Raw genomic sequence first — 23,107 nt, 5'->3', positions numbered from 1 at the left:
TGTATGGTGCTAGTTGAGGCCCTCCAGGCAGGAAAGGCACACACACCTGGAGTGTGTGTCCATTCCTGCCAGAAGGAATCTCCGGCCCTGCCAGGCTGGGAGGGGCCCAGTGAAGTCAACTTGCCATCAACTAGCCGGAGGGTCTCCTTAAGAATTGGAGCTATATTGGGGGCTCAGTGTTGGTCTTTATTGTTGGCATTTGGATATTCAAAGGAGGCAAGTGACTGTAATTATGATGATGTACCTTGGGCAATGTTCCCCGTCTGGGGCCTGGGCTATTATACAAGTTAATCTTTGTTAGCAAAGTGGAATTTGCTGCTTTGTATCCGAAGAGGCTTTAAGTTTGAGGGGCATCTACAACAGTGTTTTAAAAATGACTACACGTCAGTGTTCACAGCCTTGAGTGCCTGTTCAGTCACCTAGAATGGAGGTGCCTAGGCTTTACCTCCTAGAAGTTCTGATTCAATTGGTTTGGGCACCAGTGGTTTATGAAAGTTCCCTTTGGTGATTCTAATGTGCAACCAGGGTTGAGAACCATTGTATTAGTGGATAGAGAAATCGAGTGAGGTCTCGATTGGCATTTTCTTCCCTTACAAAATAGAAAATGTCACCGTATAGCTAATATAGAAAGGATAATATTGTTTTTGAAACTTCTTTTTCGTGTGTGTGTGGGGAGGGGCTACTAGGTTGTGATGTAAGATGTATTGCCATCAAAAGAGCTTGAAAAGCCCCTGGTCCAAAGTAGTGCTTGTCAAACTTCAGTGTATGTAAGAGTAACCCTGCAAAGACCAGGAAAACCAAAAGCACATTTTTACCGGGCACCTTCTGGGAGTAAGACATGACCTGGGGCCAGTCTTGTGCCAATGGCATTGGATGGGAGAGCACCAAGTAAAGAGGCAGCAGAGATGGGACAATGCTGGGGGAGGCTGTTTGGTGGTGGCTAGATACAGAGCCTACAGTGCAGAGCTGGGGGGATCCTGGCTCTGCCACTGACCGCGGGATGGTCACCCAGAGTCCCTCTGAGTCTCTTTATTAGCAAAATGGGAACAATAGCCTACACCTTTCCTATTTAAAAATCCGAAAAGGATGATGTGGTTTCTGGAAAAGCACTTTGGAAGTGGTAAGGACTCTGTACACATAGAGGTTATCATTACGACATGGAACAATCAGAACTGAAGTTTATATTGTTGGCATTAAAATTTGGGGATGGGGTGGGATTTAGATTGGGTGGGGAGGGCCTTTGGGCAGATAGTCAGGCCCAAGCAGAGCAGGACTTCGGGTGATGTACTTCAGGGAGAGTGAAGAGACCCTGGCAGGCAGAGCTGAGGGAGGGAGTTGGTAAGAGTGTACTGGGGCCAGATTTGGAGGGCTGTTGGAGCCTGCCAATGAGTGGGTCTTATTGGAGCAGACAATAGGGAACCATTGCAGGTTGCTGAGTAGGGGAGACACCTGAAGGAAGTGGAGAGGTAGGAAAAGTGATTCGCAGCCTCCTGAAGTTGTTTTAATTGGTAATGATAGGACTTTTCTAAGTGCAGTCAAACACTACTGCCTCCTAAAGCGGTTCTTGACCCCCTCTAGAGGGACTTACTTCCTCCAATGGGCTCTCACGGCTACCTCTGGCTAGACTGTGTCTATTTGGCAGCTGTGGTACCGGCTGAAGCCTTCCTAGAAACTTCTCATTTCCTCCCTGGTTTCCCCAGCCCACAGAGGTCTCTCCCTTCTTGGGGTTCCTGGGTTATGAGCCCCATGTATAGAGCTCAGTTCATGGAAGGTAGTGGTTCTCTGTCCTGGCTGTTCATTAGAATCACCTGGAATTTGTTTTTTTAAAACCTCTTCATGCCCAGGTTGTATCCCACATCAATGGCACTGTCACCTCTGGGGTGGGACTCAGGCATTGGGATTGTTTTTAAACATCACAGATAATTTCAATGTGAAGACAGGTGTTTTTTTTTTTTTTTTTTTTTTTTTTTTTTTGCGGTACGCAGGCCTCTCACTGTTGTGGCCTCTCCCATTGCGGAGCAGAGGCTCCGGACGCACAGGCTCAGCGGCCATGGCTCACGGGCCCAGCCGCTCCGCAGCATATGGGATCCTCCTGGACTGGGGCACGAACCCGTGTCCCCCGCATTGGCAGGCGGACTCTCAACCACTGCGCCACCAGGGAAGCCCCTGCAGACAGTTTTGAGATCCACAGACCACCTCTGAAAATTGGGCATCCTGCCTTGGGATTACCCCTTCAATGTATGCACTATACCCACCTGCAGCAAGAGTGTAGGAAGGAAGTATTAGGATTTCAGTTTATATTTATTTGAAATCCTGTTCTTTTCTAATGTATATGCTTTACAATATAGTACTTAATGTAGTGGAGCAGTAGCAATGACAGTGACTACTGAGAACATATTGCGGCCTCATCTAAGGCTCTCATCTAAGCACTTTACACTAAGCACTTAGTGCTTCACAAAAACTTAATGAAGTGGGTACTGTTATTATCCGCATTTTACAGATGAAGGAACGGAGGCCAGAGAGGTTGACTAACTGGCCCATCACACCACCAGAAGGCAGCCGTGCCAGATTCCAACCCAGGCTGGCTCTAGCATCCACCTTTTACCCACAATGCCAATCTGCTCTCATAGCACACATGTATAATTTATAAACAAACAACTAAATAATACACAAATGAGGTACAGATATCAGGGGTCCTGCTCAACATGTTTTACTGATAAGTTTTCATAATCAAATAATTAAACCGTGGTGGCAGAAGATGAGCCCTTGAGGCAAGGTCTAAGTCTCAATCTTTCTGTTCCCCCACCCAGGGGCTAGTGAGCATCTAGGTCTATATATGCTTAATAAATATCTGCTCCCAGAAACATCTACTGCTTGATAATCATAACAAATGGTTATCAACACTTGCCATGTGCCAGAGACTCTTATTCTTAATCTTCACAGCAATCCTGAAGGTAACTGCTATGTTTGGCCCCATTTTGCAGATGAAGAGACTGAGCAGCTCTGGAACTTGCCAGAGTCTGACTCAAGTTGTGGGATTGCCGAGCTTATTCTCTTCCACTGGTGAACAGGTCCACAGGGAGCAGCTTATGAAGGTGGGCGGGGGTGGGGGGTGAAAACACTGGGAAAGAGGCAGAGGTTTATCGTTCACTCCTTTGCCAGGTGCCCTTCCTTATTTGCCTGACAGGTAAACTCCTACCTACACTTCTTGCCCCAGTTCAAAGGCCACCTCCTCTAGGAAGCCTGCCTTCCCTCACGTTGCAGTTAGTTGCACTTGCCCTGTGGTTCATGTGTTGTCTTCCCCACTGGGAGGTTCCACAGTGGAACAGGACCTGGAGTTCCTTGAGTACAGGGCTGGGTCCTACTGAAGGGGCATCCGCTGAGCGGGCTCAGCAAACTCATACGGGTGGGCTGAGCCTGTGCCACCCAGGCCAGAGGCGCCCCCACCCCGTAGGTTTTTCCTCCTCCTCTTCTTCTCCCTTCTCTTTGCTTTCCTTCTTCCTCCGCACTCGTCTCCTCCCTCCCTGCCCTGTGGTCCACCCGGTCCTATCTTCGTTCTTCTCCCGCCCTCTTTCTCCCGCTCCTTGCGCCGCCCAGGGTCCGGAAGCTGCAGTTCCCCCAGAGGCCTACAGAGGGAGCTGCTGCGCCACCTGCGGGGCCGTACGGCTGCGGCGCGCGCTTCCTGTGAGGTCAGGTGGGAGGAAGCGGCCTGGGAGCCGCGGGGACTGGACGCCGTCGCCCGTAGGTGAGTGTCCGGGCCCTGGGCGCGGGGGAACGAGGGCGCATCCCTCCCCTACCCCGGGCCTGGTCTCGGAGTCGGGCTCCGCGGCCCGGGCAGCGGCCTGTCCCACCGCGGCAGCAAGCCCAGCCCATCCCCGTTCCCCGCCCCCATCCCCCCTTAGTGTCAGGTGCAGGGAGGGCCCGCCGCACCCTCAGCCCACCCAGCGAGGCGGGATAACAAAGCACAAAAGGACTGCGGAGGACCCTTTGGACACGCTTGACCTTCTGCAAGGGCCAGCAGGCTTCAAAATAGGGACCCGCCGGCCCAGGCCACGGGCGTGAGAACAAGGGCTCTTAATCTCTTTTGGCGTGTGCGTCACGAGTGCTTTTGAGAATTTAGACGAAAACTGCCTCATCTTCTGAGAAAAATGATGGCCTTTACCCAGATTCGGGAGAGGCGTGGAAAGGCCCCCATCTCCAGCCCGTGGACCCCCTTGTGGTCTGTGAGTGGGGCCTCCGCAGCGTCCCTCAAACCGTATTTCGGGAAGGCTGGCCGCGCCCGCCCAGGTGTTACCTGAGAGGTGAGGGACAAGTGAGAGTATGCCCTCTGCAGGAAAGTAGCTCTCCCCGATCTCCTGCGGGGAGAAGGCCTGAGTCCTTCGCATCTCCCTGGACCATTTTTTAACGGAAGGGAAATGGAGACACTGGGGATCCTGGTGTCCTGGACTCCCTACTAGGGCCAGAGTTCCTGGCTTTGTGCTCGTTCTCTGCTGCCCATGGATGAATGGTCCCGGGTGAGTGAAGTAAGCCCCTCTGGGTCCCTAGCTGTATCTGCCCCGGAGGAGTGTTGGGAGGTGTAAGTGAGATGAGCCTGGGTGGACTTTCCACACGGCCTGCGCCCCAGCAAGGGTTGTCATCCCTATTGTTGCTGGAGGTGGTGGTTAATAATAAAACTTCCTTCTCCAAGAATCTTTCTGATAGTTTTCCTAGTGGACTCGAAGTCTGAAAGATTTTTGTTTCGCAAACAACTTGTATTTATTTCTCTCCTTTTTATTAGTCAGACACACTGCCTACTCAGCATGGGTCACCAGTGTGAGCACCCAGAATTGCAGTTTCTCCCACTGAAAGCAAGCATCTCTTTAACTTTGGTAAATTTTTTCCTTCAGGTGTTTCGAGGTCTGGGGAAAGGTGCAGCCCAGCTGGAACCCATAGCTCCTGGAAGGATGGTTCGGATCCTGGCCAATGGGGAAATTGTGCAGGACGATGACCCCCGTGTGAGGAACACTACCCAACCACGCAGCAGCACCCCTCGACAGGTAGTCGCCCCGCCCCTGTGGAGGGGAGCAGCTGGCCTCCCGTCCTCTGTACCCGTTACTCCTTAGCTCCCAGAAGCTCCCTTTCTGGTGATTAACCTTCTCTAGCCCGAAGTCCTCTTTGCAGAGAGCCAGGCTGAGCAGCATGGGGGTTTAAGACTTGGGGAAAACCCCAATAGATTTGTTGCCCAGCCCCCTGCCTCCCCAGCTCTCCTTTCTCCAGGCAGCCTTCCCAGACTTTAAACCCAAGAGCTCTCTCTCCCTTAACCTGGTCAGCAACCCCCACTGGAGCCAGCATCTTTTAGAGTCTGTTGGATGAGAGGGAAGCTGGAGAGTAAGTGGAGAAGAGGAACCCACGGCCACACAGTGATGAGTTTAAAGGAAGGAGTGAGGAGTGTTAAAAATGCCTGCTCAGATGCTGTGCCCTGGGTGTAGTCCCACCCTCCTTGCCCCCTTCCTCTTCTCTGTCCCCGGCAGCTTCTCCCTGACGTGACATAGGGAACCTAGACTGGCATTTTCTGTGCTCTGAGAGCTTGCGACTCAGTGGTTGGGATCCCCACGGGTGGCATGTGAGGATTGCTGAGAAAGGAGGGCATGGCCCTGGGTGGCCGTAGGGGAGAGCAGGGCCCCACCCAGAGGGTTCCCTCCTGCCTCTGGTGCCTCAACTCCAGCGAAGCTCTCTCTGGATTCATTCGTCTCTCTCTGTCTTCACCTTCCAGAGCTTTCTCAATAGGGGCCATGGCGCCCCGCTGGGGGGTCCCGGCCCTCGCCAGCAGCAGGCGGGCGCCAGGCTGGGTGCCGCTCAGTCCCCCTTCAGTGACCTCAACCGGCAGCTGTTGAACATGGGCTTCCCCCAGTGGCATCTGGGCAACCACGCCGTGGAGCCGGTGACCTCCATCCTGCTCGTCTTCCTGCTCATGCTGCTTGGTGTGCGTGGACTCCTGCTGGTGGGCCTCGTCTACCTGGTGTCCCACCTGAGCCAGCGGTGACCTCCGGGGGCTGCTGGAGCAGGTGTGTGGGAGAGGGAGCTGCTGGGCCTCGGTGTGAGAGCGGGCACCTGGGGAGGAGCTTCACTGGTGCCTTGAACGTGTGCTCAGAGAGCATGTTTCCATGTTGTGTTAAGCATGAGGCAGAGGGAGCCTCTAGTCCAACGTTCCCAAAGGATCAGGTGATACCCTCATTCCCTGGAGATGCATTTCGGTCGTATCAGGCATTAAGCACAAAGTCAGAGCGAGAAAGGGATTCCCTTTCCAATTCTCACCCAACCCTTTTATGCCACGAAGAAAGTCTGCTGTGTGCCAATATGTTCTTGCGCGTCTGGAACACGGGCTGACTTCCCCGTTACTAGGGAGTAGGCCTCGAGCTTAGGGCAGGTGGGAAAGGTTTCTAGACTTTTATAGCTCTGTTTTGTTTTAACGGGATATTTTTATTGGCTACCTTTTATTTACGACAGGTGGTACTGGTATTCTCCTTATTGTGGTGGCGTTTTCAATAAAGAAATTTAAGTAAAAGTGAGTCCATGTAAAGACATTCGTAAATAATTGTACAACTGCATGTAGATCTGGAAGACGTGGTGAAAGTGGTTTGGGATTGGGGACCAGGTAGAAGGGGGCATTTGACCTTGGAGGGTGGTTTCTAACCTCTTCCTGATGGGCTCTGAGAGCAGGGGCAGGGGGCCAGGTGAAACCTGTGCTTGGGCCCCTTGACCGATGCCTGGATAACTCTGGCTTACTCTGAGATGTTGGCCTTGTCCGGGGTGGTGTGGGAGAGTTTCTCTGACCAGAAGGGCCAATGAGGCTGTGGGGTCAGGACAGCCAGGGTGCTGGCCTCCCCTCCCAGGGTCTCTGACCAGAGGCTGCTCAACCTCGCTCAGTCTCCTGAGGCTCTCATAGCCTCTAACCTCGGCACACTCTCCTTAGAAAGCAGGGGTCTTGGCGCTGACTACTCCGTGCACGTGGGCTGAGGATGCCCTGCTTTCCGTGAGTGGAGGCCTTGAGTTATGGCTGGTTGAGCCCTGGGTCTGTGTGGAGACCCTGCTGGGCGGCGGGGTGTGGCATCGGATGGCTGAGGGCTCTGGGCCTACAGTGCTGACCGTTCAAGGTCAGGGAGAGGCTGCGTGAGCTGGAGGGCTTCCCCGGCTCAGGGACCAGATTTCTCACCTCACCTTCCTCTTAAGATCCTTCTGGGTCTGGTGGTTTGGGGGAAGAAGGCAGGTTTTAGAGGTGCTTCTTGAAAGCCAGGGCCAGGGCAGCAAACCATCATGGGGTGTATGTGGGGGGAGGATGGGGGAGAGAGATGGAGGTTGATTCCGTCCCTCCGGAGAGCCTGCGGTGCTCCGGGGGAACAGAACCCTCTTCCCCCGCCCTTGTGCCCACCGCTGCCCTTGAGGGGGCTGGCGGCCTTTATCATAGACATTCCCGGGGAAGCTTTATACTGTTCAGATAGGACTCCTATTTCAGGGTTTTCTGTGTCTTTATTTCTACAGAACAGGGAAGGGAGGGTCTGGCTCCCGGCGGCTCCTCTGGGGCCTGGGCAGGGGAGGTGGTGCCCAGGCCTGGTTGGTATCCCAGCTGTTCCCCGTGGCATCTCCTTCTGCCCAGCACATCCCCCAGCCCCCAGGCTCCTGTGGCTCTAGCCCAGCAGCCGTGGGGGAAGGGATGATCCTCCACAGCACTCCCTCTCCTGACACCCCCCTTCAGTGCATCTCTCTGCGGCTGGGCTTTCCCTTTCTTTTTGCCTTGCAAAGCTGTGGGACTTTCTGAAGAAATAAATCTTAAGTGGACCCTCAATATATAAAATTCCTTGAAGGGGTATGAATCTGAGTCCACAAATTCAGGGCTGAGAACTGTGTCTTTTTCCATAATTCAGTTTCCATTCCCAAAGCCTGAGGCCTTTGAGGAGAATTGAGGGTGCTTTAGAGAAGGCAGGGCTTTCCTTCCTGCTTCTGACTAGGAGACAGACTGGGGCAGGCCCTGGCGGGCAGGAGGAGCCCTGGGCACCGCCCCAGGGACTTGTTAGCCAGCCTAAGGGAAGCAGCTGGGGGCTCGGACCGGACGAAGTGAGTTGTTCAAGAAAGAAGTGCTTTTTGTTGATTGAGCTCGACACCCATGACACAGACCCAACAGAGCTGCGCTGGTTGAAGTGGCCCGGGGCGAGGGCCCAGGGGCCCACCTCTCCACCCTTCTTTCCTCAGCCAACCTTCCCTATGCCCCCTCGGGCTCTGGGCAGTTTGCTAAGCAATGCTCTGCCTCACTTCTCAAGGTCCAGGGTCTGAAAGTCTGCCTTGGCAGAAGCAGCGTGCTGAGGGAAGGCGCCCCCTGGGGTTGTGCAGCCTGTGGAGCTGCTATAAGCCGTCTGGGGGCCGCGTCTCCACCTCTTTTGTGAATGCCCTTCAGTGGGCTCTCGCCCGCCTGCGCTCAGAAATCATGGTGCAGGCATGTTCTGAGCAGGTAGAGGCTTGTTGCCTGGCTGGGTGGCCAGTTGCAGAGCCCGACGGGCCCCTGAGAGAGGCCAAGGGCCACCTTGGCCTAGTGTGCGTCCTACCTGGAGGCTTGCTGAGGAGGGTGGGCCCTGCCTCCTCTGCCCCCCCCTTCCCACCCTACCTGCTGCGTGACGGGACCCCCCAGACTGGGCCACCTTGGGGGCAGATTTCAAGGGAGGTTTCTGCTAATCTCTAGGGCTAATCCTCGGAGCCCTGTGTCTCCGTGTCAGGTCGGATTTGCGGCCTGGCTGCCTCGTGAGCCACAGCGGGGTTCACACCAGGCCTCCGCCGCCTCCATGGGGCTGGAAATAACTCCCACCCCCCATGGGGTTGTTTGACTCCCTGGTTGGGGCCACCTGGTGAGGAGCTGCTGGGGTCCGACTGCGTGTTGCTACTCCATCTCCCAGGACGAGCGGCCTCCTGGGCCCTTCCTTCCACAAGTTCCAAGCCCTTTGCTTTGCACGCCTTACCCCTCCCCGCCCTCCAGCTAGCCTGCCGGTGGGGTCCACAGTTCCATATCCCCAGAAGAGACGCTGCGCCTGAGAGAGAGCTACGTGATTTGCTGCCTCCAGGGCTCTTCCTGGGCCTTTTGGCAGAGGCAGGGACTTGGGCTCCCTGACTGGGGACTCTGGCTCTGTGAGTTGAGGAAAAACCCTGGTGTGGTGGTCAGAGCCTCTGCCCAAGGACACCTGACCTTGAGGGCAGAGAAGGCCCCCCAACCCTGGCCGGCTGGACCCTGGAGGAAGCTTGCAGGCCCTGCTCTCCTTTGTGGGTCCATGACCTTGGACAGCTCACTCAGTCTCTAGGGCCTTGTTCCTCATCTCTAAGGAGGGATGATGGTCCCTCTGGGTCCCTCCTGCCGTCCGGAGCCTCAGGGATCACCCTCAGTGCAGTGGGTGAGGGAGATGGACAGAGGGCATGGGGAGGACTGCTCCAGCTCCGGCACCTCCTCCTCGGATGCTCTGCCTTGGACCACAGCTCCTGTGCTGTGGGCTTAGCCAGAGCAGCCGCCATGTCCCAAGCTCCTAGGACCCCCAGCTGGGGTCATGCTGGGCTTCTAAGACCAGTGTCACCATCCACCCACCTTCTCCCGTTGGAGAAGAAATGCAGCTGCTTCTCTCACCCCTGGAAGCTGAGGGGCTTGTTGCAGGTCTCGAGTGTCAGGACAGGAGGAATTTGCCAAGTGTGCTGTGTGTCTGACACTATGCTAAGCACTTGGTGTCATTTAATTGTCACTAGAACTTTATGATCGAGGTACAATCACTGTCCTCCTCATTTCACTGCTGAGCACACTGTAGAGCATTTATGACTCGCCCCCAGGACTCCCGCACCCCTCCCACCCCCAGGTGAGTCGGGGGTGGAGCTAGGATGCAGACTGAGGCCAAGCCCACATGTTCGACCACGCCTCTGTTCACCTTTGGTATATGTCAGCATCACCTCCAGACTTGTTTCAGGTGCAGATTCCCAGGCCTCACCATAGAGTTTCTCAGAAGCGCTGAGGGATGTGCTCCAGAGCTTGCCTCTTACAAAGCCCTCCAAGTGATTCTGATGGAGGGTTGTGAGTGAGGGGTAGTTCATCTCCTGACTGTGCAGAGGGTGCCTGTGGCCCAGAGAGAGGAGAGAAACAGGGCAGGAACAGGCCTCACTACCTGCTGGGACCCATTGTGACCACTAGATCAGCTCTGTGAGGGCGGAGGGCACAGGGTAGGTGTGAGGATGCTGGCTGCAGCTGCCCGGCTGGGTGGCCTCCCTAGCTTCCCAGCTCTGGGCCACAGCCATTGAATAGGGTGCAGCCCTCTTCCCTGCTTTCCTGAATGCATGACGTTTCACAGCAAAATGGCAAGGGGAGAAATCCAGTTACCTCATGTAGGGTCCCTGAAGGATGGTACAGGTGAGGGTGAGGGAGGCAGAGGGCTTTTCCCCCAAAACTAGATGGAGAGAGAAGCCTGCAACCTGTCTAGCAGAGCACGACGGTGGGAGAAGCAGAGCTTAGCTCTCCTTGTGCTGCTGCCTGGGACCCCACAGAGCGAGAAAGTTCAGGAAGCAGATGGAGTGCTTCAGTTTGGCTTTAGGGACCCAGAGCTTGGGGGGAGGAAGATAAAGCTGTCCAAATGAGGCTGAGCCTTTAGGGCAACTACCTAAAGTGCAGGCTGCCAATGGCTGGAGGGGGGAGGGCTGGTCTGCATTCACTGGGCCACCAGCTTTTAGTCCCTCCGGTGTTGAGCCCTACAGGAGGCTGGATGCCTGGGTTCAAATTCCAGCTCCACCTCCAGTCAACCAGTGACCTTGGGCAAGGTCCACATCCTCCCTGCCTCTCTGTGTCCTCATCTGCACCTCCCAGGGATGGGAGGGTCAGTATATTAATTCATGGGAAGCACTTAGCAGTTTCTGGTGCAAGGTTAGCACTTGATAATACCATATTCACAAAGCAATGGCATTAGGGTTTATGTAATAGTTTTCTTTAGAGCAACATACAATTTACTTAAAATATTTCCAAAAGGAAGACTCATATTGCTATTGCAAATTGAAGACCAATGTTACTTGCCATTCCTAGTAGATATTAGTACAAGTAAATTGAGTGTAGAGAAAATAACACGATTCCATTTTCACCCTTTAGCTAGCTGCCGCTGTCAACCAAGGCTCTAAGCCTGATGCCTTTTTTCTTTGTTAAAAAGGCAGTTTACCAGGATTTAGAAAGGTATTAAAGACCTACTAGCATCTCACTGAGTCATTACCCCTGACGGATTCAGAAGACGGAAGAGAAATGAAAAGGGAATGGCTTTCTCACTGAATGATTCAGTGCTGTTTGTGAGTTGCTTACAGTCACCTTGTGCACCCCAGATCATTTCACGTGAAAGCATCCTACCATGTGAAAGCATCCTACCTACAACTGTGGGAAACACTGTATGATCTTGGGCAAACTGTTTTTAAAATTTAGTCTTTGAAACAGAATTCATTTGCGTGGTTCAAAGATCAAGTGATGTACAAATGCATACGGACAAAGTCTCCCTCCCTCCCCTGTCCCATCCATCCATCCATCCATGCATCCCCCCTCCAACCCTATAACTACTGTTTTTAGCATCTTTTAAATCCTTCCAGAACTTATTTATGCAATTATGTGCAAACACAAATATACTAATTTTGTCTTTTTTAATATAAATAATGGAAAATTAGACACGTTTTCTGCCCTCTCTTTTTTACGTTAACAGTATCCTGGACACATTTCATATTAGTGCATAGAAAGCTGCCTCATTCTGTAGAGTTTTGGTATTGAGGTGAGTTGTTGACCCTCTTTTGCTCTCAATGGAATCATCTGTACCACAGGGGGTTGACCCAGTTGACCCCCAAGGGCCTTGCAGCACTGACCTTGAACCACTCCATGGGGCTGTTTCTCTGAAATGAGGGGACCCTGAGAGAAATGTCCCCCTTCTTCAGGGCTGGAGGAGGAAGCTCCCTGGATGGTTTAAACTTGGTCCTAGGTCTGCAGTCTGTTCAGCAGACATTCAGGAAGAGTGTCCTGTGTCCCAGGAGAGGGTGAGGCAGGAATAGCCTAGGAAGTCACACCCAGTTCATTTTCTCTGTTCCCTTTGCAGTCGGATGGGATGCCTTTCCTGTCTTCCCCTGGCTTTGTCTGGCTCAGCTCAGCAAGGAGGAGGGGAGGAGGCGAGGTGGCCTCACCTGAAACCTGTCCTCCTGAGTCAGGCTGCACCCTAAGGTGAGCCTGGCAGGCCTCTCCACCACCTCTAACAGACAGGCGTGACCCTCCCCTGGCCTCCTTCCATTCTGGAAAAACAAAGGGGCAAAGGTGGATTTCCTTGAAGGCCCCTCTCAGCTCTAAAACTCGACAATACCTGCCAGAGGGCCTTGCCCATAGTAGGTGCTTGGTGGACTTTGCTGCTGACATGGCCTGGCATTGCCACTGTCACTGTCCCTGTGGCCCCACCCCCTTCCCACCACACTTTTGATGAAGATCTAGATGAAGGAGATGGAGGGAAGCTGTGAAGAATGACACAGTCTCAGGCTTTCTTTAGCTCTGACTGAATGAAGTCCTGTTCTTGTGCAGGAAGACCCTGGAGACCCCAGCGATCTTGGTGTGTTGGCCTGAAGGGCTGTGAATGTTGTACCATGGCGCCACCTGGTGGAATGTCTCTGCAGGAGCATGATCTCTATCCCTCCATCGAATCATCCTTCCTCCTGGCCCAGGTGAGTGCTCCGCTCAGCCAGCCCAGGCTTACGATTGCCTTGCATTTCCGTGATAGCAGAACTCGGGTTTCTCGTGGAGAGTACATGCGATTCCACTGGAATTAATTTACTATGGTCTCACCCTGGGGTAAGACTCTTGTCTCGTTTCATCCTCCCGCAAAGAAAAATAGACGTCTTTCCCTTTTTTACGGATGGCGACTCTGAGGCTTGGAGAGGTTAAAGCAACTCACACGTGGTTGCACAGAGATGGCAGATCTGGGCTGGGACCCCTAGGGGAGGGGAGGGGGGAGGGTGCAGGGTGGCTGAGGCCCCCAGGAAGAGACTCTGTCACCAAGGGCCTTGGGCCTGTTTTGAAGAAGAGCCCCTGGTACTTAAGCCTCCAGGGTAGGAGTTGGAATGAGAAGTCTCACACTGGGTGATTTTCTAGTCCAGGATTGCTGTCATCACGGAGGTGGCCCCAGCGGGAGAGACTCACTTGTTCTCTAAGGCTGGGCTCTCTCTAGATAGGGTCTGGGGGGAGCTGTGTCTAGTGCAGCCCGCCCAGTGCAGTGCCCACCAGCACTTCCACACTCACCTGTCTTCATTCCGCCCAGTTTCCTTTGATGAATGTGATTTCGTGATCTGGTGTCATTCAGGACACAGTGTCCCTTGTGTAGTGCTTGTCTTTTACGTAGGAGGCAAGGAGTAAGGGAGTCAGATCTCCCACTTGCTAGTTGTGTGCCTCAGCTTCCTCATCTGTGAAATGGGGAGAAGGTGTCATTTAGGGCTGTTGTGAGGTCCAGATGGTAGACGTATATAGTACCTGGTGTGTAGCAGCGTGCCGTGGTGATGGTTTGTATTGGATCCCTTCCTGCAGTGCTCATTGGTGAAAACTGGCTGTCCTTAGCCAACAGTGTTCAGAATGTAATTTGCTTTTGAAATTCCAGGAGAAAAAAAACTGAGAACATTTCCAATACGGCAGTTACCAGTATACAGCAGCTACGAAGTTTGCCTCTGAGGCACTGGCCTGGGCTAGAGCCCGCTGCAGCCTAGGGGAGGTGTTTCTTTTGCAACTTTGAGCTCACCTAATCCTGAGAAAGCATCTTCTTCTGATGAAGTGACTAAAATCCAGATGCTTTCCGCAAGGGAAGGGACAAGGCAACCACAGATGCCTGAGACAGAGTGTTCCCTTCCCTGTGACAGTGATTCTCAACCCCTGCCGCACAATAGATTCACCTGGGTGGGCAGCTTTAAAACTTGCAGTGTGGGGTCCAGCCCTGGAAGCCGGACTGGGCTGGCCAGAGTTGCTCCTGGCAGAAGCCTCTCTCGCCATGGGGAGTGGGGTCTGTGGTGCCTGTCCTTTCACCCACTACTTGGTTCTTTTCTGTGCTCCCAGCCCCTGATGAAGGCTGGGCCCTAATCAGAGCTTAGGGATCATTGAGTGAATTGCATGGGAAGGTACAAGCGACCAGCCGAACTGAAAGGAGAAGGGCGACCCAAGGGCAGAGCTCACCCTTCCTGCCTTGGCTGGGTGGATCCTGTGACTTCCGGTGGATCGGGAAAAAAAAACTATCACCTGTGCACTTGGCCTTAATTCTCAAGTTATAAATACAGACAGTCCCCCCTTGTCCACCCCCAGCACAAGTGGTTGAAAGAGAGGGAGGGAGGAAATAGGGAAGGAGGGCAGGAGGGAGGGAAGAAGGAAGGAAGGAAAGAACCTGGGTCAACAGTGTAAGTGCAGCCCTGAGTCAGGGCTCCTGGGGCTTGTTGTGCTGTCTGCCTGTGTCCCTGTGTTTCTCTAAATGAAGCAGTAACCCTCCCGTAGAGACCACCAGATGAGGACTCCCCGAGTCCCCTGGCCCCTTCGCTGCCCCTGCCTCGGGAGCTGAGGGTCCCCTCTAAGGCTGTAGTCTCCATGCATCCCTATCCTTCTGCTGCGCTGCTCCCTGGGGTGGGGTCCTTAAACCAGGCCCAGCCCTAGGGTGTGGAGGGTGCAGCGACCCTGACGTCACCATACACAGATGTCATGAAAGTGATGCACTGTGGCCTCACAGCTCAGGAAGGGAACTGCGCTGGGGATGCTTGCTACCTTGTTTTCTCTGCGCCATTCCCCGGGTAGTTCGGCTCTTGCCCTTTGCTCCCAAACCCTTGAGGAAACAGGACCTGCTGTATGTGGCCTCTAACTCCCAGTGCCCTAGTTATATGGGGTTGGAGACTCAAATGCCTTCAGGAGCCTGGCAGGTGGCTGAGAGAACCATGTGAAACAGCTGGGGACCAGGCTATAGGGAGGGGTGGGGTCTGTGGAGAACTGGGCAGAGAGCATTTGCCTAAAGGCCTTCATGTAGCTGCACAGCACTGTGCAGGGTGAAGCTAATGCTGCCAGCAGGCCAGTCACAGGGCTCTTCACTGTGTAGTCTCTAGCGCCTGTGTCACAGCTCCCTCTTCCCCAGTTGCCGTGTGACCTTGGCAAATCAAGCCTGTTTCCTCTCTGTAAGTAGGGGTAATAATACCCCCTATTAGAGTTGATGTGCTGACGAAAGTAAAGTGATACATTCCTTAAATACTGCGTAAAATACTCTTGATATAGCACCTGTATTCCCTTTCTCTGCATGTGACAAATTACCAAACACTTAGCACTTAAGCAACATGTTTATCACTTCAGTTTCTGGGCATGGCTTAGCCAGGTCTTCTGCAAGGCTGCAAACAGGAACCCCAGGACTGGGTTCTCATCTAGAGGCTCGACTGGGAACAGTTCGCTTTCAAGCTCTTCGGGGTATTTATTGGCAGACCGCACTTTCTTGCCACTGGAGGACTCGTGGCAGCTCTTTCTTCAAAGCCAGCAATGGAGAGAGACTCTTAAGCAAGTCCACCAGCAAGACCGAGTCTTACATAATGTAATACAATCATGGGAGAGACATCCGGTCACCTGTGCTGCACTCTGTGGGTTAGAAGCAAGTCCCAGGGCCCACCTACACTCGAGGGGAGGGGATCCCAGAAAAACATGAACATCAGGAGGCCAGATCACGTGGCCACCTGAAAGTCCATCCGCCACAGCAGCTGAAAGATTGTTGGACATCATTACGATTGATTGGGTGCCACATGCCAGGCAGTGACGCGGGGGTCCGGCGGGGGGAGTTCATACATATCATTCCATCTATTTTTACTGTTCTTTGAGTAAACGGAAACTCAGAGAGGCCAAGCAAGTTATCTAAACTCATCCAGCTAGTAAGCGACACAGCAGGATTTAAACCCAGGTCTCTGCTGTCTTCCCTAGACATGACATTCAAGGTCAGGGTCAACTTCAAGCCATCCCAGAGGAGCCCTCTAACACCCCAAAAGTATTTTGTTCTGGCGGTCAGTTCTTTCCCTGGGTTCAAGTCCTTCAGCTCTTGTTCTGCTAGGTCCTGTCCTTGGCTGCTGAATTTCTCTGTGCCGCCTTCCTTTCGCTCTGTCCTCAGACACTGCTTGAAATTGTTTGGGTTTCTCGCCCCAGATTTACATCCAGCTTCAATTTATCTGTCCATGATTTTTGTCTCTTGTTAACTCCTTCCCACTCAACAAAACTCTACAAACACTCTCCTATGAAGAAAGCCCTGGGCTGGAGACTCCCTCTGCCCCCAACATTCTTACAGTCTAATGAAGAGGCAGCATGTTCATTACTAATCCCAGTCCAGTGGTTCAGAGCTTTTTGAGGATAAGGACAATTAAAAACTAAAAAATACTGTTCTTAAAGATTAAAATCATTTTCTGTCAAGAAAATGAATAAAAACATCAGAGTTAGACAATACAGAGAGGGTTTGGACACCTTCACAAAGTCATCAGGCATGTAGGTCCCTCTTATCCAGCAGCCCTGCCTCATGGTCCAACATGGTTGCTAAGCTCCAGCCATCATGTCCTCATTCCAGTCAGCATGAAGGAGGGAGAGGCAAAGATTAATCATCCCTAACCACCCAGATCAGGTCATCTCTCCAGTCATATGCTCCCTTGGCACTTTTGCTTCCCTTTCAGAATGGAGAGTAATTTATTCTTTGTGTCATTATTTGTTTGATGACCGTCTACCACTCTCCCTTACCTCTCACCAGACTAGAAACTCCATGAAGTCTGGCATCATGTCTGTCTCCTCTGTTGCTCTAGCCCTGTTGTGCGCACTGTGCCTGGCACATAGTAGGTGCTCCACGAATAGTTATTAATAGGAGGAACTTTTTACATGTTGTTAATATTATGATGAGTCAGAGTTGGCCTGGTCCAAATCCAGAGTTTCTGAATTGAGTCTGTAATGATGAGTGCTGCTATGGGCCAGGCCCTGTGCTAAGGGCTTCCCATGCATTATCTCATTTTAATCCTCACCAGAACTCTGGGAGGTAGATACTGCTATTACCTACGGTTGGCAAATGGGAAAATGGCACCAGGTCATGGAACTACTAAACGTGAAAGCTGTGATTTGGACTTGGCTCTCCTGACGCGAGTCCTGTATTCACTCACTTCCTGCCTTTCTGGGGAGCCACCATTGCCTCCAGACCTCCCCCACGGCAGCCCTGGCTCTCTCGGTTGCAGCAGACAGCTCAGCAGGCACTGATGCCATCACAGGGGCTCAGGAAGCCTTCTGCATTTGGCACCGTGTCCCAAAGTGGCATCTCTCCTGCAGATGTGGTAGGCACCAACACTGATTGGGAGCATGCTGGTTCCCCAGCTTTCCTTCCCCTCTAACAGCTTTTTAGGAGCCTTTGTGGACCCGGGAGCTTTCTCAGACTACAGAGGAGGGGTAGGTGGGATTGCAGGGCCTGGGACATGTCTTGTAGTGGGTGCTGTGTGTTACGGTGCTTAAGCTTTTGCTTCCCTCTCAGCGGGGCCCACTTGGTAAAGGGAGGGTGACGGGGAAACTCTGGTGCCTTCCAGGCTGCCCTTGAACCACGTGGGGCTTACAGAGCCCCCAGTCCAAGGAACAGTACATTGGGGGAGGGGTTCTGGTATCTCCCCTCAGACTTAAAGAAATATTCCAGATAGGGGCTAAATTCTGGCTTGAGTCAAGGAATCAGAGTATCCAAGCCATAAAGAGCCCTTCTAGACCTTCATTGCACAGATGGGACGTGGGAGCCCAGAGAGGGAATTGACTTGCCAAGATCAGACACCGAATGCGACTGTGGCTCATTTGACTGAAGAGTTCATCTGGCCCACAGGCCGTCCGAGGGGGCGTGGAGGAGGGTACCAGTTTCACCCCTGGCTTGAAGAGGTTGCTGAGGCTCAGTGGTGGGGGCAACAGTGGGCTCGGCCAATTCTAGTCACTGCTGTCTTGCTCCCAGTGGTCACCAGCAGGTGGCGCTAGGCACCCAGTGGCCACTTAACTCCCAGAAAAAGGGAACCACAGACCCGTGTCTGGGAGTAATCAGGGAAGAGGCTGGCTTTGGGGCCACTTCCAATCACCTTCCCTCTGGAACCCCTGTGCTTGGGCACCCTGGGGGAGGAGGGACAGGAGGCCCCACGTGGAGTTCCTCTGGTTCCAGACCCTTTGGGGGGTTGTTCTGTGGTCAGTGAGCAGGCGCCCCAGGGTATGCTTCATTTACTCATTTTGAGCAATGATGGAGTAAAAGCAATGAGGACAAGTGGGTGCCTCGGCTGACGTGAGGTTCAGCCTGGGCTTCAGCTCAGTCCCCTTCCCCTCAGCTCACTTGTACATGCCCATACTCAGTGCACAGGGCGCTTCCTTCTCTTCTGGGCAAAGCCCAGAGAACTCAGGATCCCCCTGAGAGGCTGTCTGGTTCCTAGAACCTTCCTCTCCTCCCTCCTTCCTTCTATCACCCTCTCTCTCTCTTCTCTCCATCTGCTCTCCCCTCTTGCCTCTCTTTCCTGCCCCTCGTCTCTCTCCCCTCTTTTCTCCCTCTCTCCTCCATCCTGTTCCTCTGAGGCACCCTGCAGGTCTAGCCCCTGCCCCCAGCACCTTATCTGCAAACGCAAACAGGGACCAATGCCAGTGGGTTTCTAGGATGTGGTTTCCATGGCAACAGTGCATCTCCTGCCTCTGTGGTTCTCAGCCCTGGGCAGGTTGCTGTGGAGACTCACCTCACTGAAGAGTGATTTGTGGAACTGTTTTTCTTAGCTTCATCTCGTTCCTTCTCTCCAGAAATTCTGCCAACCCAAATGGGCTTTTTCCCACTGATGGCAGACCTGGAAGACTTCTCCAGTGGGCTTTCCCGCCCAGGGCCACAAAGGCCTGGAGAGCATTCTGTTTACTCAGGGTTCCCCTGGTAACCTTCTCCCGTTCTAATGGGGAGAGTAAGACACGGCTAGAGGCTGGGGTGAGGGGTCTCCACAGAGAAACAGGGCAAAGCAGACCCGGTTCCCACCTTTCCTGCCCACAGCGCCCTTCAGTACGCTGGCCCCATTGCTTGCAGCGAATGATGTCAGCCTGAGAGCTTCCGCTCATCAGCCATGTTCCCCAAGAGTCCTCAGCTTTGGCGAGAAGGCGAGAGGCAGCAAGAAGGGTGTGGTGGGGAAAAGAGGGATGTGAACATGGGGGAAAAGAGGTGGATTAAGAGAGAGAAGAAGAGTATTAGGATAGGGGGAAAAGTGAGGCGAGGAGACAGGGATCTTAAGGGGAGAGGGAGAGGGTGAGGGTGAGAGTTCAAGTCAACACAGAAAGCCAGCCCATGAATCTGTAGCAGGAGAATTTCTCTGGTGTTAATGTTCCTTGTAAATCACTCCACATCCCCAAACCCCAAGCAGGCCTCTTTCTCTGCCAAGGAGAGAATGTGTTTGTCGACATAAAAACATATTAGGTGCGTTGTGCCCCCTCCCTCCCCCAAGTTGAAAGCCATTACAATAATTAATGAAGGCAGGAAATTAAAGAGTCGTTTTCCCCCATTCTCCCCAAATAGATCAGTTGGGGGGTGGGGAATATGTGCTACACTGCAGACAGGAGAAGCGGGGGCTAGAGGAGGGGGTGTGCAGAGAGGTGTTTACAGACACAGCTGTAGACAAAGGACCTACTGGAGGGGGCAGAGGGGCTGGGGGCGGGGAGGAGGAGAGCTTGCTCTGCTTCCCATCCTGGTTTACAAGGCATGAGGGGTTCTGTCACCATGGAAACAGGTCTGGGGGACACGAAGGAGTATCAGTCCTCCACTCCTGGAGGCTCCTGGATTGTCCTCTGAATGTGTCATGGCCAGACCTCCCTTAGTCCTGGTGACTGCAGGCAGGAGCCCTTTCTGGGGTGTTGGGTGAGGGCTGGTGGCCAGCTCTGGTCCCCCTCCCTAAAACCAACTCACTGCACGGCACAGGTACTGGTGGTGCACCCTGAAAGTTCTGTAATCAGGTGTACTTCACTGCAGATGTGACAAGCCAGTTTTAGCTCAGGCTGAGAATCGTTACAGTCTTTTAGGTAACTTGTCTCATTTTGCCTAATTTTGAGGTCTTAATGATTCATTCCTTCCTTCCCTGTTTTCCTCCATCCTTCCTCCTTCCTTCCTTTCCTCCCTCTCTCCATCCCTCAATCTTTCTTCCTCTCTTATTTCTTTGGCCAGTCTGTTTTCTAGCCTAATTTCATATTTCTAGGAAATATTCATATACAGATGGTCCCCAACTTACAATGGTTCAACTTAACGATTTTTCAACTTCACGATGGTGCAAAAGCGATAACACATTTAGTCGAAACTGAACTTTGAATCTTGAATTTTGATCTTTTCCCGGGTTAGCGATATGTGATGCTGGGCAGCAGCGCTGCAGCTCCAACAGCCATGCCGTCACGGGGATAAACAGCTGACACTCTTACAACCATTCTGTACCCACGCAGCCATTCTGCTTTTCACTTTCAGTAGAGTGTTCAATAAATTACACGAGAGATTCAACACTTTAAAATAGGCTTGCTATTAGACGATTCTGCCCAACTGTAGGCTACCGTCAGTGTTCTGAGCATGTTCAAGGTGGGCTAGCTAAGCTATTGTATGATGTGTGGCAGGTTAGGTGTATTAAATGCATTCTCCACTCACAATGGGTTTATCTGGACGTAACTTCATTGTGTAAATCGAGGAGGATCTGTGATGTAATGTGTTTCTTGTGTGACAAAAAAGGTTTAACCCGTTCCATCTTGTGTGTCTGTCTTGCCTCCTTTTGAGCCTTCCAGAATTTTCTGATTTTTTTTCAAAACAAAACACACACAAAGGACACACAGTTTTCGACAGCAGGAGCCCGCTATGTCCCTCTTTGCCTGGCAAAGCAGTCAAGCTGTCCTTCTCTAAGACAAAACAAAACAAAAAAATCTCCCCAAAAAACGAAACAAAAGAAAACAAGAAACCAACCCCACACACACACAAAACACACTGTTTTTGTGTTTTCACATTTTGTGTGATATTTTTCATGTCCTTAATAAACAGTATATGAGGTGTGATACTCCGTGGATGAGTCCCCATAACCTCCCCTGGTATCGTTTCCTCCTTTCTCTTGTTTTATTTTAGGCCTTGTGCATCTCTGAGCATTGCTTGGACTTAGCAGGCAGTTAGCTGCTGGGAAGGGGTAACTCAGCCGGCAGAGAGCAGAGGAAGGAGCTCATTAGCACCTTGGTGCTTGGCACTCTGGCACTACACAGTGTACCGCGCGGCAGCACGCTGTTTACTCTCCTTGTCATTGTGGATAGTGGCCTAGTGGGTACTAGACTTTGGGGACACACAGTAGACAGGACAGATGTGGTCCCTGCCCTCTGGGACATGACATCTGCTGGGAGAGACAGACACCAATCAATAGACACACAAAAATATAGCTACAAATTATGAAAAATACTCAACAGGGGAAAAGCAGGGTTCTGCGAGAGAGAATAGGAAGGCCCTATTGTAGGTTGGGGTTCAGGAGGAAGTGACATTTATACTGTGACAAAGTCCACCAGGCAAAGTGAAGGGTGAAGGGTGAAGGTCTCTAGCAGAGGTGGTGCCACCAGAAGCTGATGAGGCTTCAAACCCAGGGCGCCCCAGTGCACCAGAGCCTTCCCAGGCCCAGCAGGGACCCTTGCGATGTGTCGCCATGGCCACAGGTATTTGTAATAATTGCATAAATAAAATAATTTAACTGCAATCTGTTAAGACCACTGCGTTCTCCCTTCACTTTGCCTGACACTTGCAGGGGCCTGTCAGGGCATCACTGGGGTCTGGCTCGAGGGACACGGAGTTGGGGGGAGTCTGTTTGGCTTTAAGGAGACGTGTTACCACGGCTGTGGCATTCATGGCTGGCCGTCCTGGGGTGGGAAAGGCTCCTGTGCATTCTTGCCGCCCCCTGTTCCTGGCACAGAGGTGCCTCCTGGGGTGATGTGAAGGGCCCCAGAGCAGGTGGAGGGGAGGGAAATGAGCTTTGAACTGTGCAAAGGCAGAAGCTGGTCTGGAATAGCGTTTTGTGATGTTTGTGGAGTTTGTCAGCTTTTTAAAACTTGTAATTTGTTTTGATTTTCTCATTCTAAATAAGTTTTCACCTTTGTGCCTATTTATTGTTTTTGGATTTCTGCATTCTTTTCTTTAAGGAACCTCTGCCCTCCAGCTGTAGATCTGGGATCTGCCCCCGTCTGTCTCCTCCTCTGAGGCCAGAGGAGCTTAATGGGTGCTCGAGGGGATGTCCCCCAGGCCAGAGCCGCTGGGTGCATCCTGTGCTGTGTGTTCAATGCTTAAAGCTCTGTGGACTTGGCTTTCCAGGCTTCTCGTGTCTCCCTCCACCCCTACCCTCAGACCACAATACATGGCCTTCTGCACTTGTTCTCTTTTAGAGTAGCTGTGCTATCAAACAATGCTTATACATTGTTTATACGTCAAACAATGTTTATACTGTATGTGATATATTAGGTAGACAGGGCAGAATAAAAATACATATATAATGTTTATACATAATACATAAAATTATGGAATGTCTAAAAGGAATGTGTATACACTAGGAAGGAGGGAAGGGAACCCACAGAGGTTTAAAAAGGGCTTGTGTGTGTGTTTCATGATTATGTGTTATGAGAGTGTGTGTTTGTGTGTGTTGGGTGTTGGCAACCCATGAGGATAAACGCAAAGTGAACCAAGGAATCTTCCAAGGAAAAATGCAAGGCCCGACAGGCCCTGGCTGTGTGGGTTTCTGAAGGGGGTAGGGATGGGGTGTGCTTGGGCTGGGCGTGCTGAGCTGGAAGCCTGACTCCACTAGCCCCTGCTCCAGCTGCTGGCCTCCCGCAGACTCAGCCCTTGCTTGCTTCCCCCACCTTGGGGTTCACACCGCGGTGCCCCTCCCTGTCTATACTTTCCAAGCAACAAAACGAAGATGTGTTGACTCTTAGGTGGAGGCTTCAGCTTCCTTGAGGAAGAGCAGGAGTGTTGTTCGGGGCTGCGCGCTGCTCGGTTCCTAACGGTTTCTTGTGCTCTGACCCAGTTTCCGCCAACCAGCCCCAGAGGGGCAGGTTTACACAGCT

General features: G+C 52.5%; 1 protein-coding gene across 3 annotated transcripts in view; it reads left to right on the top strand.

Moving 5' to 3' along the window:
• The window catches only part of FAM241B (family with sequence similarity 241 member B), a 252,848-nt gene that overhangs the window by 83,610 nt on the left and 146,131 nt on the right, over positions 1–23,107 (top strand). The window contains exons 1-4 of one of the 3 annotated variants that reach the window (XR_010935970.1): positions 3,600–3,745; positions 4,887–5,036; positions 5,753–6,044; positions 12,578–12,717. Coding sequence is in view for 1 of the 3 variants with exons in the window: in XM_067710714.1 (XP_067566815.1) it covers positions 4,944–5,036; positions 5,753–6,022 (363 nt within the window). In the remaining 2 variants the exon portion in view is untranslated. Of the gene's footprint in view, positions 1–3,599; positions 3,746–4,886; positions 5,037–5,752; positions 6,549–12,577; positions 12,718–23,107 lie in introns of those variants that run through there. The other 2 variants (XR_010935971.1, XM_067710714.1) reach the window with 2 other exon arrangements.

The sequence above is a fragment of the Pseudorca crassidens genome, chromosome 16 (genome assembly GCF_039906515.1).
Source record: "Pseudorca crassidens isolate mPseCra1 chromosome 16, mPseCra1.hap1, whole genome shotgun sequence".
NCBI classification, from domain to species: domain Eukaryota; kingdom Metazoa; phylum Chordata; class Mammalia; order Artiodactyla; family Delphinidae; genus Pseudorca; species Pseudorca crassidens.
Note: the sequence above shows the minus strand (reverse complement) of the source record. Positions and strands in the feature narration are given on the sequence as shown.